This window comes from Ahaetulla prasina, chromosome 5, assembly GCF_028640845.1.
Source record: "Ahaetulla prasina isolate Xishuangbanna chromosome 5, ASM2864084v1, whole genome shotgun sequence".
NCBI classification, from domain to species: Eukaryota; Metazoa; Chordata; class Lepidosauria; order Squamata; family Colubridae; genus Ahaetulla; species Ahaetulla prasina.
Genome location: NC_080543.1, coordinates 29,388,670 through 29,403,651, shown reverse-complemented (window position 1 = coordinate 29,403,651; position 14,982 = coordinate 29,388,670). Strand labels below are relative to the sequence as shown.

The 14,982-nt window shown below is 39.4% G+C and overlaps 1 protein-coding gene across 4 annotated transcripts in view; it reads right to left on the bottom strand.

Annotated features, from left to right (window-relative positions):
* The window catches only part of LOC131200078 (WD repeat-containing protein 64-like), a 52,201-nt gene that overhangs the window by 29,166 nt on the left and 8,053 nt on the right, over nucleotides 1-14,982 (bottom strand). For all 4 annotated transcript variants that reach the window (XM_058186443.1, XM_058186446.1, XM_058186445.1 and 1 more), the window contains exons 4-13: nucleotides 13,502-13,585; nucleotides 13,217-13,282; nucleotides 12,499-12,729; nucleotides 11,408-11,487; nucleotides 9,851-9,943; nucleotides 7,907-7,952; nucleotides 5,843-5,889; nucleotides 5,584-5,701; nucleotides 5,158-5,227; nucleotides 3,692-3,935 (exon numbers count right to left, since the gene is read on the bottom strand). In XM_058186443.1, the coding sequence (XP_058042426.1) occupies nucleotides 3,692-3,935; nucleotides 5,158-5,227; nucleotides 5,584-5,701; nucleotides 5,843-5,889; nucleotides 7,907-7,952; nucleotides 9,851-9,943; nucleotides 11,408-11,487; nucleotides 12,499-12,729; nucleotides 13,217-13,282; nucleotides 13,502-13,585 (1,079 nt within the window). The remainder of the gene's footprint in view (nucleotides 1-3,691; nucleotides 3,936-5,157; nucleotides 5,228-5,583; nucleotides 5,702-5,842; nucleotides 5,890-7,906; nucleotides 7,953-9,850; nucleotides 9,944-11,407; nucleotides 11,488-12,498; nucleotides 12,730-13,216; nucleotides 13,283-13,501; nucleotides 13,586-14,982) is intronic.

The following is a 14,982-nucleotide window of genomic DNA, read 5'->3' as shown; positions in this document are numbered from 1 at the left end:
CTGTAATTTACAACTTCTTCACTGCAAAAACATATGGACTACAAATCTTGACCAGGGCAAAGCAATAGATGCAATTTACATAGACTTCTGTAAAGCTTTTGATTCAGTGGTACATGACAAACTTCTTCTAAAACTTAAATCCTATGGCATCTCCGGACCCCTCCATAATTGGATAACAGCGTAACAGTCAAACAGACAACAAGTTAAAACGACAACCTCAAAACGACGCTATAGAGCACTGCACACCAGAACAACTAGACACAAGAACAGTTTTTTCCCAAAGGCCATCACTCTGCTAAACAAATAATTCCCTCAACACTGTCAAACTATTTACTGAATCTGCACTACTATTAATCTTCTCATCGTTCCCATCACCAATCTCTTTCCACTTATGACTGTATGACTGTAACTTTGTTGCTGGCAATCCTTATGATTTATATTGATATATTGACCATCATTTGTGTTGTAAATGTTGCACCTTGATGAACGTATCTTTTCTTTTACCAAGACAAATTCCTCGTGTGTCCAATCACACTTGGCCAATAAAAAATTCTATTCTATTCTATTCTAAGTGGTCAAAATAGGCAGTGCCCTATCAAATCCCGCTCCTGTCAATAGCGGTTTCCCCCAAGGCAGCGTTCTAGGACCAACACTCTTCATATTATACATTAACAACCTCTGTGACCATATTATAAGTAATTGTGTTCTCTTCGCCGATGATGTTAAACTATTTAACACCACCAACAATGCGGCTGCCCTTCAAAAAGATCTTGACTTTGTGTCGGAATGGTCAAAAATTTGGCAACTCCAAATCTCAACCAGCAAATGCTCTGTCTTACACATTGGAAAAAAGAATCAGAACACTAAATACAAGCTTGATGGACATTACCTTGTAGATGACACTCACCCTGTCAAAGACCTTGGAGTTTTCATATCAAACGATCTAAGTGCCAAAGCCCACTGCAACTACATTGCCAAAAAGGTTTTAAGAGTTGTAAACTTAATCTTGCGTAGCTTCTTCTCCAGAAAGATTACACTACTAACCAGAGCATACAAAACATTTGCTAGACCAATTCTCGAATACAGCTCGCCTGTCTGGAACCCACACCTCATTTTGGACATTAATACAATTGAATGTGTCCAGAAATAGTTCTCCACTCCACTGATCACAACAAAATACCTTATGCCACCAAACTTGAAATCCTGGGTTTAGAAAATTTAGAACTCCGCTGCCTTCGGCATGACCTGAATATAACCCATAAAATCATCTGCTACAATGTCCTTCCTGTTGAAGACTACTTCAGCTTCAATCGCAACAATACACGAGCACACAATAGATTTAAGCTTAATGTGAACCGTTCCAATCTTGATTGCAGAAAATATGACTTCAGTAACAGAGTTGTTAATGCCTGGAATGCACTACCTGACTCTGTAGTCTCTTCCCAAAATCCCCAAAGCTTTAAGACTATCTACTGTTGACCTCACTCCATTCCTAAGAGGTCTGTAAGGGGCGTGCATAAGAGCACCAGCATGCCTACCGTTCCTGTCCTAATGTTCCCCTTGATGGTATCCAATTTGTATGGTTATTTCATGCTTATACTTACATATACTGTTGTGTTTAACAAAATAAATAAATAAAATAAAATAAAATAAAATAAAAAATTATTTGATTATTTTTCTGGGCTCCAAGATCACCGCAGATGGGGACTGCAGCCAAGAAATTAAAAGACACTTGCTCCTAGGGAGGAAAGCTATGGCAAATATAGACAGCATACTAAAAAGCAGAGACATCACCCTGCCAACAAAAGTGCATATAGTCAAAGCTATGGTTTTCCCAGTTGCAATGTATGGCTGTGAAAGTTGGACGATAAGAAAGACCGAGTGCCAAAGAATTGAGGCCTTTGAACCATGGTGCTGGAGAAGACTCCTGCGAGTCCCTTGGACTGCAAGCCGATCAAACTAGTCAGTCCTAGGGGAGATCAACCCTGACTGCTCTTTAGAAGGCCAGATCCTGAAGATGAAACTCAAATACTTTGGCCACCTAATGAGAAGGAAAGACTCACTGGAGAATAGCCTAATGCTGGGAAAGGTTGAGGGCAAAAGAAGAAGGGGATGACAGAGAACAAGGTGGCTGGATGGAGTCACTGAAGCAGTAGGCGTGAGCTTAAATGGACTCCAGAGGATGGTAGAGGACAGGAAGGCCTCGAGAAACATTGTCCATGGGGTCACGATGGGTCGGACACGAACTTCGCAACTAACAACAACAACAAATTTATTTGATGTTTCAAGTCATTTTTGACTCCTGACAATTAGCTGGACATCATGGCTATAAATATACCTGTGTTTTCCCAAAAATAAGACCTGGTCTTATATTTTTTTTGCCACCAAAAAAGGCACCATGTCTTATTTTTGGGCAATGTATAATTAATGACTCACCTCGTGGCGGCGGCACCAACAGCCCCACCCTGCAGGAACCTGCTGCCGGCCTTCTTCAGCCAGTTGCTACCGCTTGTGTGCATCATCCCCGGCCTCCATTTCGCCGTCAGCTGAGAAACAGGCTCCGGATTGATACATGCAGCACCATCTGGCTTCCATTTTGCTATCAGATGCCTTCCGGAAAGCGCTCTGAAGCTGATAACAGAGCTCTGGATCACATGCATCAATCTGGAGCCCATTTATCGGCTGCAGAGGCATTTCCAGAAGGCCTCTTATGGCAAAACGGAAGCCAGAGGGCGACACACGTGAGCGGTGGCAAGCGACCACAGAAGAAGTGGGCCTGCAAAGCGAGGCAGGTGTCGGGGTGTGCGAGGCTTGGTAAGTAAGGAAGCTTCACAACCCTCCATCCCCACCCTAGTTTAATTTTTATCTGTGCGCCTTGCCCCACCCCATGCAACCCGGAATGGGCGGGGTCTTAACTAGGGCTTATTTTGGGGGTAAGGCTTATATTGGGCGCACATGTAAAAATTAAGCTTTTGGAGTAGGTCGTATTTTTGGGGAAATACGGTAGATTTATAAATATCTACAACAAAAATAATTTCATCTGATTCAGTTTTGAATTGCATCTTCAAAAATATTATTAATTTGTGGGAAGGTTGGAAAAATGCAAAACAATCACTCTTCAAAGACCAAGAGATCTCTGAAATGTATTACTAGGAAACCTGCCTTAAGGTAATACTTTTAAAGATATCATGAAGAGGCAGCTATATTTCAATGGTCCCAAAAGACAAACCAGTGTTGGACGATTGTGGCATATCTTTCTATTTTTCACAGTCAAGGGAGGGGAAAATGAAACTAATAAATTCTTAGTAGGAGAGTGTTATGAGTGAGAATAGAAAAGGTAATGGAGAGCTGATTTTGTTCCTTACAACAAATCCTATTTTGCCACGGGCTCCTTTAGAAATCTAATGAAAATCTAAAGAATAATGAATAAATAATAAAAAACCCTTAGATTTATTTATATCATTGATGACAAGAAAAATATTATCCACTCCTTCCATAACTATAGTACCTCTTAAAGGGGTATTAAGCTAACTGTGAATTAGGAACTCATCTGTTCTAATTTTTTCTTTACGAATCATACTAATTCAGGCATATATATCCTAAATAAAAATAGCACCATATGCATTTAAAATAACTAATAGTTGGCTAAGGACTATAATAGAGCAGTGGAAGAATAGTTGCAGTATCTTACCCAGGCATGTATGGATTCCATATTCGAATAATTCGATCCATCCCGCCGGTTACTATGGCATTATTCTTTTTACTAACTGCAAATGTTTTGACTCCTTTATGAACCCGAAAAATAATCTGATCCCCTTCAGCTCTCTGGGAGGGAGTTCCTAGCATTTCCTGTGCTTTCTTCGTCTTTGAATCTTTCTTATTTTCTTTTATTTCTCTCATTTGTTGCTCAACATTTGTAGCTCCCATAATGCAACCTGTAGAAGGATATGAGAATTCAGTAAAAAATTCCTACACAGGATTTAGACTACAACGTTCTTATACAGAGTGAATATTCATTGATTTTTTTTTAATTATGAGAGTTAGTTTGAAGGCACCAAGCTAGGAAATCAGGAGACCATGAGTTCTAGCCCATGATAACCAGCTGAGTGACCTCAGGTCAGCCACTCTTTCTTAGTCCAACTCATCTCACAGGGTTGTTGGGGGGAAAATAGGAGGATGAAGGCATGTTGGATATGTTAATACAACAAACATATCCAACGTGCCTTCACCCTTTGTAAAAATAAAGGCGGGATACAAATTAATTAAACAAAGAAAATTGGAAGTATGTCTCAATATACTAGCTAAGACTGAAAGCTTAATCTACACCTTTTCCATCTTATACCTAAGTATTATATAAAGGACTTGATTGACCAAAGGCAAGCTCAAATTACCCTATTTTGGACCCATTACTCACAGATCTCTCTCTCTAGAGAAGGTTCTAATGCTGGGAAAGTGAAAGGAAAGAGAAGAGAAGAAGAGGCTGAACAGCAGGGAGTGACTTGGTAACAGTAATGATGGATGGACTGGTGGAAGACTTGAAAGATCAGATGTTTATGGAGAAATCTTTTGGATAGATCTTTATGGAGAAAATCTATTTATATGGTCCAGTGGTGAAATCCAATTTTTTTTACTAACAGTTCTGTGGGCGTGGCTTGGTGGGTGTGGCAGGGGAAGGATACTGCAAAATCTTCATTCCCTCCCCACTCCTGGGGGAAGGATACTGCAAAATCCCCATTCCCTCCCCACTCCAGGGGAAGGATACTGCAAAATCCCCATTCCCTCCCCACTCCTGGGGGAAGGATACTGCAAAATTCCCATTCCCATCCCACTCCAGAAGAAGGATACTGCGAAATCCCCATTCCCTCTCCACTCCTGGGGGAAGGATATTGCAAAATCCCCATTCCCTCCCCAATCCTGGGGGAAGGATATTGCAAAATCCCCATTCCCACCCTATTCCTGGGGCCAGCCAGAAGTGGTATTTGCCAGTTCTCTGAACTACTCAAAATTCTCGCTACCGGTTCTCCAGAACTTGTCAGAACCTGTTGGATTTCACCCCTGATATGGTTACTAAGAGACAACACCAACTTGATGGTGTATAATCATGAAATAATTTTAAGGAGAGACTTTATAAACAACATATAAAAATTATACAATTACCTATTACTAAGGCTGTAGGCTCATGGCTTGATGAAGAAATTATTGCCTTAATGGAATCATAATAATTGAGCTAAAAAGACAGAGAAAAGAATATTATTCAACCAAATACTGGTGAGATGAGAAGGTTATTATTATTTTAATTTTTTCTTCTTAATGAAACAGATTAATTTACACAGAAAAAGACATAGCTGTCTAATTATTACAAAATCCTGGAAAAATAACCAATCAATTCTCCAAAAGGATTATGAGACACAGAGTCAAAGTTTAGCTGTCTCTCAAAAATCAACTCTTCCTGCCTTTCTGGAAAAAATATGAGAGTTTTTGGATTGCTGTAAGAAGCTTAAACATGATTTGAATGTATTAAAAAACTGAATAGAACCCCATGTTCTCTTTAGATCAGAAGGTGGAAGACCCTTCTGTTTTTACCTGAGTCACCCAGTCTCCATGAACTTTCCAACGGATGTAAGTGACATTTGGAGAAAGTATAGCACTTTCAAGCCTTATATTAGGGAGATTTTCCACTTTGGGCAACTTCTTCCATGTCCTGAAAGACATCAAGAAAAGATAATTATATCATTTCATCTGAAAGAACTGATGTCATATCTCTACCAGGCAGGAATTACAAATTGCCAACTGAATGCTTCCTGTTATCTGAATTGATATTTGGACTTTTGTAAGCGCTTACCTCAGGGTCTCACCCACAGAATATAACTGCAAGATATTGACACATCCCTACAACAAAGCAAGTGGGGAGGGGAGGAAAATATAAAGATATATTCATATTATCTTATAGATTACAAAATTATATAAGTTATAAGATTCTGGTCAGGTGCTAAAAGCAAATTGAAAGGCTACAATTATGCATTTTTAGGACATGAGGTATTTTGTAATTCAACATTTTGAAAGCGATTTTAAAACTCTAATGTCTCAAGACCAGAACATTACAAGGAGGGATGCTTCTTTCCATACACAGGTAGTACCAGTGGTGAAATCCAAATTTTTTTAGTACCGGTTCTGTGGGCGTGGCTTGGTGGGCGTGGCAGGGGAAAGATACTGCAAAATCTCCATTCCCATCCCATTCTGGGGCCAGCCAGAGGTGGTATTTGCTGTTTCTCCGAACTACTCAAAATTTCCTCTACCGGTTCTCCTAACTACTCAAAATTTCTGCTACTGGTTCTCCCGAACCTGTTAGAACCTGCTGGATTTCACCCCTGGGTAGTACTCAACTGATGACTGGTTGCTTAGAGAACATCTGAAGTTCCAGTGGACCTACCTGGGGAATACTTTCAACCTAGGATTTGAAGTTCTAACGGTCACCCGCCCCCCATGGTCACATGACTGTATTTCTGGCGCTTAGCAACTGAGCCACATTTATGACTGTTTGGAGCATCCCACAGTCACACGACAATGTTTTACAAGAATTTTGCGGAAAAACAACATTAACTTCTGGGTTTTTTTTTGCAAAACTGCATCTGTAGCAAACCATTAGTTCACTTGACTGCAGCACTCACTTAATAACTGTTGTAAAAAGGATTGTCAAATTGGGTTGGCTTCATGACTGACCCACTTTACAACTAGGTTAGGACTATGTAGAGTAGGCTTCATTATGGTCATAACTCAAGGACTACTTGTATAACTTGTGGGTTATTCCGTTAACTGCACTGGCTGCCTGTGGCCTTCCGGGTGCACTTTAAGGTGTTGGTTATGACCTTTAAATCGCTCCATGGCTTAGGAGCTGGGTACTTACGGGACCGCCTGCTGTTACCACACGCCTCCCACCGACCCGTACGCTCCCATAGAGAGGGACTTCTCAGGGTGCCGTCCGCCAAACAATGTCGGCTGGCGGCCCCCAGGGGAAGGGCCTTCTCTGTGGGGGCTCCCACACTCTGGAACGAGCTTCCCCCGGGTTTACGCCAAATACCCGACCTTCGGACATTTCGCGAACTCAAGACTCATCTTTTATCCAGCTAAGGCTGGCTTAAATTGGGATTTTAATGTTTAAATTTATTAATTTTAAACGGGGTTTTTTAGTATGGTAAATTTTAATCATTGGGCTAATTTAAAATAAGTTTTTTAAATCGTATTTTAAACTTGTATATTGTATTGTTGGTTTTATTATGCCTGTACACCGCCCTGAGTCCTTCGGGAGAAGGGCGGTATAAAAATCAAATAAAATAAATAAATAAATAAATGGTTGCATTTACTGAAGTATGATTTCCAAATCACAAAAAGTAATCACTATATTCTGCTTTGGTCAGACCCTCCCCCACCCACCTTGAATACTATATTCAGTTCTGGGCATCACCCTTCAGGGAACTTGGAGCAGAGTTCAAAGAAGGGTAATAAAAATGGAAATAAAAACTAAGCTTTATGAAAAGAGATTGAGGAAGTTGGTGTATTTAACTGTAAGAAAAAAAGAAAAACCAACTCAGCAGAGATATTGTATGATACTCTTTTTAAAATGGCTGAAGAAAGTAAAAACCTGTTCTTTTTTTTAGAATGCAGAATAATGTATTTAAATTACAGGAAGAGGAAGAATCTCCTGAAAGTTAGAAAAAGCTTCCTATCAAAGGTGGGCTACCATTTGTTCAAGATTCTTTCATTTATATTCATGCAATAAGCAGCACTTTGGACCTAATCTAACTTCTCTCTTCACCCTCTACATAATTCTGTGATTATACCTTTAGAAATAAATATCACACTTCCGTTCCTTTTCTTTTCTCTGAGCAAGTGTTTTTAGAATACATACCTGGTCGTCGCCATAAAGAATCATACATCCATCACAATCTGTGTAGCTGAAAATGAAGTATAGGAGAAAATGAAGACTTTCCTGTCCCTCATAAATAAATTTCATACAAGTTTTCAAGGAAATTTGAATCCTGCAAGGGTATAAATGAAATCTAAACAAGATGGTATTCTTCAAACCCTTAAAAACATGTAGGCATAGAGAGGAGCCTAGAATACAGATATGAGCTCTGATGCTTATGACATCCATACATCAGAAGATCTGTAAACAAATTGTAATCAGCTTCATCTGAATATGCTTTGCACAAAGGGTAGCAATGTGCAATCAAGACTTTCAGTTCTGAGCTGAACAAAATTCCTTGGTTGCATATCTTCCTGGCAACGGAGAAAGTCACAGATGAATGAGGATAAGCCAACATTGTACAGTTCTCCTCAGAAGAGTGTAAGGCTAACATGCTTTGAAAACAATTCAGAAGGGGTACTTTGAACCCCATGAAAGGCTAGCACCCCTCTCTGCTACTTATTAAAGTGACCTACTTTTCTGCAGGCTTCTGTATAAGCTTAAAAATGCTTTAAGAACTGCCTCATTAAAACAATTCTTAAAGTAACCACTATCTTTTTTTTTCCAATTTGAGCAAGAAATCTAAGAAAGGATAGGTTGATTTTATAACCAGCAGGGAGCTGTTATGCTCATGAAAAATTCACAGGATGTCCTCTGAATCATTTTCTAAATGTGCATAATCAAGCACAGAGATTTTGAATAGGACTTTTGGAATATTGGCATTTTAACCCTCTAAGGTCCTGACCTGTTATAAAGGTTCTCATGCTTACAGGTTCCCATAGTTTTCTGAAGCTAGTTTTCAAAGGATAGTTAATGCTATAATGATGGTTTATCTCATAAATGCAGGACCTGTGGCTCTCTGGATACTACTGAACTATCATTTCCACCAATGCTAGGTAGTGTAGCCCGAATGCTAGCACAGCCACAGGAAATATGTTTCCCCAATCTTCATGACCAAACGGTTCATGCAGCAACATTTTGGTCATTATTGGAAAATTAAAAGAATGTTTTCTGATGGTTGCTGACCAACTCAAGGAAAGCAAAAGAAAGAATCATAGCCAGAGAAATGTATTGCACCACTGACCTTCTACAACTATATAAGACAGAGGTGATATTCAGCCAGTTTGGCCGCAAACCGTTGGTGGAAATTTGGCCATGGTCACTGAACCGGTAGCAATGGCTGGCTGGCCATGCCCCAGAACTGATCACCCGGTCCCCACTCGCTCGCCCTGCCCACCATGTTTGTTGCCGCCATATTCTTTGTGCATGTGGATCCCATTGCCTTGCAAGCCCAATGGGATGCGCATGCGTGAAGAACATGGTGGTGATGGCAGCAGCTTTTTCCCTGACCTTTTGGCAGTTGCAGTCAGCCACCGCCTCTTTGAGAGCCGTTTTGCAGCTACGGTGCCTGGGTGGGGGCTGCCAAAAACTCAGGGTCAGCTTGTCTTTTGAACTGTGGACTAGCCACCACAGAAGGTAAGCAGCCCAAACAAAGAGGCGATGGTGGTGGAGGAAGCGGGGCAATGGCTGCAGCTGCTAAAGGAGAGGAAACGGGGGCGACTGGCGAAGGGAGGGCAAGGATAGATAGGTGGTTATTCCAAAAATGTTCCTACCTTTTCCTGTGGGCGTGGCTAGGTGGTGGTGGGGTCATGTGACTGAGTGGGTGTGGGAGTGAGTGACATCAATTTGTCCACGCCCACTCAGTCACATGCCCCCCCATCTAGCCATGCCCACTGAACCAGTAGCGAAAATTTTTGAAACCCACCACTGATATAAGAGTACCAAATGCCAAAACAGAGCACAGTAATAGAGCTGGTGACATATATAATAATACGGAATCATTATGTGGTGATAAATGGTAGATGATAGGGATTTGTATTGGCTTACCAGTAATCTAGATTCAAAGGTATAGCTTCCAAACCACTAATCTGAAGGTAGGGTTCAAAATTGGAGCTTTCATAAAACTGAAGTTCACGATCCCTATCACAAGTTAAAATATGATCAGATGTTAACATCACAGACTTTATAAACATACTTTTCCCACGAGTAAGACAAAGAGTGATAAACAATAGCTGTAGACAAGGATTAGTTAGGATAATTTCAAAATGGATTGAAAATAAAACCAATTTTGTAATGTCATTAGATATTTGTGACAGCGTAATTGAACATACTGTATGGTTCTATTTATGTTCAGATGGATGATATTCTGACATTTGTGTCATCTTATAATCATGCAAATGATACATTATTAATCATTCATGTAATGATATTAGGAAGCACATATTGTAATTTTGTTGGTGCTGTGGCTCTTTCCACATGCTCCTCATAGCAGTTCTGCAATGAGAAAAATGTAAATGGTTTTAGTGTAAGAGATGACATGAGTTTTGTAAAACTATGGTTGTTGTGGATATTTGATTCCACCTTCTTCCAAAGTTCCAGAATTCAGCTTTAAAGGGGGATTAAATAGACACGAACCTAAGACATTGTATGGTTTGTTTCATTTTGATTTAGGGTTGTGTGTATCCACTTATTCTGGATTGTACACTAGCTGATATTTCCTTACATGGAAGCAGAAGACTCCTACAATTATAAAAGTTATTGTTTCATTTAGTTAAACTATTAATTGTAATTTTGTATCCCCACACCACCACTCCTACTCTCTGCATTAAGGAGAAGTTGGAAAATGATGCATAATTGTTTGGGCTTCTACTAACTCTAAAAATACTGGGGGGCGGGGAGCAAAAATCTCTGCAGCCACAAGAATCCCTCACCTCCACCCCATTTGTAAAGAAAAGAAGGGAATTGTGTCCCTTTCTAAGAGAAAGAGAAACTGATGAAACTTTTCAGCTCTTCTCCTTTGTCTGGGTTACTGAGGGGGAACTGCAAAGCCTAGATGGCAGCATTTCTTTACAGCAGCAAGAATTCCATCCATTTATGAAATGGACCACAGCAGGTCACATCCACATAATTCTTTTGCCTGCTTCATCCTTGTTCCAAAGAGGCAAGAAATCATGCCATCCAAATGTTGTTGCCTTCACAAACAGGTTATATTGCCTAGCCAGAGTGGGTCTGTGCTGTGTTGCTGTCTATATGGCTTTTAATGTTCTATACTCAAACAGTTGTGGTTGTTGGTTTCCTTGGCTGAAATTCCAGCCCCACCCAGCAACTTCCACCTCAAGAGGACTATCCTCCAGCGGGCATGAACAATATTCTGGTTACTCATGCACTGCTATTTTTTTTCCATTTTCCTTTCCTACTGCAGCATCCTCTGACTGACATTAACAAAACAATGGTACAAGCTTTGCTCACAGCCTGTATCCATCTTGAATTTTTTTACCATATCCTGTAGCCATTGCTATGTTCCAGTAAATGTCTCTCCCAATGTTCTGCAGTAAAAGGAAATGATCAATCAGGTTAGTGGGTGTATATATGTGAGATACTTACCCAGTTCCCAGAATTAGTTTATTGTAGGGTGTCATGACAGTAAAATCCATCAGCCACTTAGATTTTCTGTGAATTTTTTCCTACAAAGGGCAGAAACAGATACAATTCAGCTGGCATTTCTGAATTATTAATTAGGCAACTCTTCTTTCAAAATCAAAATAAATTTTAAATTTCCTGGATACAGGAAAATGCAGAGTGGACATGGCTGTACAGAGAGAATAACGAAGGAAATAGTTTTAAGAAGAAATTCTTGCCAGTACACTAATATAGGAAAAGAGATTTCTTTGGATTGTCTAAAGAATGCTATCGGAGTGAAATGGGAAGCAAACAGTTCTCCAAATATTGCAGAACTGCAATTCCCAGCTGTCCAGTTACCAAAGGCAATTTTGATGGACCTTGAGAATAGTTGTTCAGCACCATCTGTAGGGTACATTTCTCTCCCCCATGTTAAGACTTGGGGCCAATTGAATAAGTTTTTTAATGTTTGTTTTTAGCATTGTATGTGTTGTTTTTTGTATTTTACTGTGGCTGTAAACCGCCCTGAGTCCTTCGGGAGAAGGGCGGTATACAAATTAAAATATTATTATTATTATTATTATAAGACTTAGGTCTGATCCATACTTCCTGCTTCTTGAAATATGCGGTATTTTTCTGGGTGTTTTGAAACGCTGGCGTATTTTCTTTAACACACACATAATATAATCTTGATGAAAATAGAAAGAGTTCTTCCATTTTTCCTTAGAAGCCAAAGAAATTTGGAAGAGTGCCAAGATTGGTGTTTCAAATGGGGAAAGGCTGTGGTGCAAAAAGTCATGTAAAAACCATTCCAAAGAGATGAGACAATAGTCCTTCCTAATCCAGTGCGTATCAGATGTAATGCAATGCAATTTCCTTCAGCACCAGCAAACATCTGGAAGGTCATATTGGAAAAGGCTGTATGAAGGGCCAAGAGAGGTGAATTTGAACAGTTGGGGATTCTGCTTAAGCAGAAAGATCTTTTAAAATGCAACCTCATCGAGATAGAACACCATACAAATGGAAACAATAGAACTACATTCCTAAATACTGCAAAATAAAAACATGTGACATACAAACACCATCTTGCTTCGTTTGAGCTTGAACTCTGGTGACCAGAAAGAAATTTGCCCATCTTCTTGTGCTGTTATTAATGTGCTGTCCACCAGGGAGCAAATGCGCAGCACAGGATCTCCGTGAGGGATCTCTTGCATTGTAGCAGGAAGTGAAAAGGCGACCTCTTTCAAGCGCATAGATGAGCTGTCCAGTTCAGCATATTCTATCTGCAAGTATGTGCAGAAATCATGCTGCATCAGGAAAAAGAGACAGTTATTATCCTGATGTCTGTTCATGCAAGTGGCATGCATGGTTATTCAAAACTGAATCCTTCAGTATCCAATAGACTTATTCCTAAGTGAACATAGAGCCAAATTTATTTATTCCATCCTACAAACATGCCAAGTAAAAGATATGTAACAATTGACAAGTAACTAATTTATGGACTATGGTGCTATACATATTTACAGAAGGAACAAAACCTTTGTACTAATTTCAGTACCTCCACATATACTGTAGTGCCATTTATTTCCAACACTTTCGATCAAGTGTTTAAGCTACTTGTGTTTCAAATCTGAAACATCCACCATTTTGTGATTATTTATTTAAAGCTTTTCTAATGCTGCCACAAAGATATTTCTGCTAATTCACATTAAAAAAAAAGATTTCTTATTTTGTTGCAGCCAAATGTTTGACTACACCTCATCTACTTTTCCATTAAGCAAAATATGTATGTACCCACTGAATGTTGCCAGTTGCCAAATAGTCTATTTTCATGAACAGTTTTTCCACTTCTTCATCAGTCTATAAAAAGAAAAAATGTGCAAAAGATCTTTACATTAACAAAGCATTGAAATTTCATGAGACACATTTTGTTGGAGCTCACTGTTCCGTTCCCCCCAGTTTGACGCAGCACCTAAAAACAGGGCAGGAAAGAAGGCATTTCCTATCCCCATCCCCCTTTTACTTATAACTTTTGCTACATGTTAAAATATCCCAAGTAATTTCAAACTATTTGCTTACTGCATTAGGTGATCCAACACATGTCTTTAATATGTGCTTGAAGCTTTCTACATCCACAGATTTATGTCCACTTGTTTCCAATCCCTGGAGGCAAATAAAGCAGCAAAACATTATTAAGCGTTAGTATAGAGCAGTAGACATGGAAAAATATTAGCTTTTAGGTTTTCAAATCATAGTTTCATTCTGCTGTCACTGCTTTCTTTCTTTCCAAATAATTCGAACATGAGAGCAATGTTAAATGTTAAACCATAATGTCAATATTATCTTTACCAGAAATCAGATATTGTGAAGAAATGTGCAGCTGAAGGAGGAGTGGGGGAATGTTGGCAGTAGCACTGTGACTTCCCATGGAGAAGGCAGCACATTCCAAACAAGAAATCAAGACAAGAGTCTGTGTAGTTCTGAATTAGATGGGGGAGGAAAAAAAAGATTCAGGGTAGCCACACCCTAGAATCTCCCAGGGTATATCAATTAGGTTAGACATTTATAGCTTTAGTCTGGCAAGATTCTGTCTATTAGCTCTAAGCAAATGAAGAACTGGATTCACTATGTCGTCTTTGGGCTGAGGCTTGACAGATACAGCCATCCCCAGGAATTGAAGTGGGATTCTGATCCACTTTCACTATAGTAAGATAATAATAATAATAATAACAATAACAATAACAATAACAATAATAATAATAAGATGACCAGCCGGTCATTAGGCTGATCATATTAGTGGTCTGTGCGATTTAAAATTATGAATTTAGTGGTCCCTGAGGTCCGAAAGGTTGGGGGACCCCTGACCTAGATGACTGAGAATCTCCATAGATGTATTTGCTGCCCTTCTCTGCATTCTTTCTACAGCTTCAACATTAATTGGCATATTAACTCCTGAACATTTTTCACGAAGAGGAACTCATTCAGTCATGTTATATTGAGTCACTGTTATATGATGGGGCAGCAATAACCTCATCTTAGAGCAGTGGAAAAAGATGGGAGGTGACTGGAGAAAAAGATGTCCTAAATTTGTTTGAACATTTTCAGCCTATTTAGTGGTAAAGGCAGGGGAAAGCCATTTTTTCCCTCTTTCATTTTATTTTCTCTGTATTGTCCAATTGGGCTTTCTTGAGTAGCTCAAGTCCCTTTGACATTTCATCTAGCTATAGATTAAAGAGTTATTACAAATGCACTCTGTGATATTTGAGCAAGACTGAAAGCAAAAGTTATTAAATTAGTCATGGCTTAGACTCCCCAGTTTGCGCAGTTCAGTTTTGAGTAATATTTTATATTTATTAAATGTATATGCCATCCAAAGTGAATACACTTGTCAACACTAAATGACAACAGTTCATTTAGTGACCATTCAAAGTTACAATAGCACTGAAAAAAGTGACTTATGAGCATTTTTCACACTTATGACCATTGCAGCATCCCCATGATCACATGATTAAAAATTCAGATCCGTGGCAACTTGCAAATTTAGAAACACTTCAATCCCA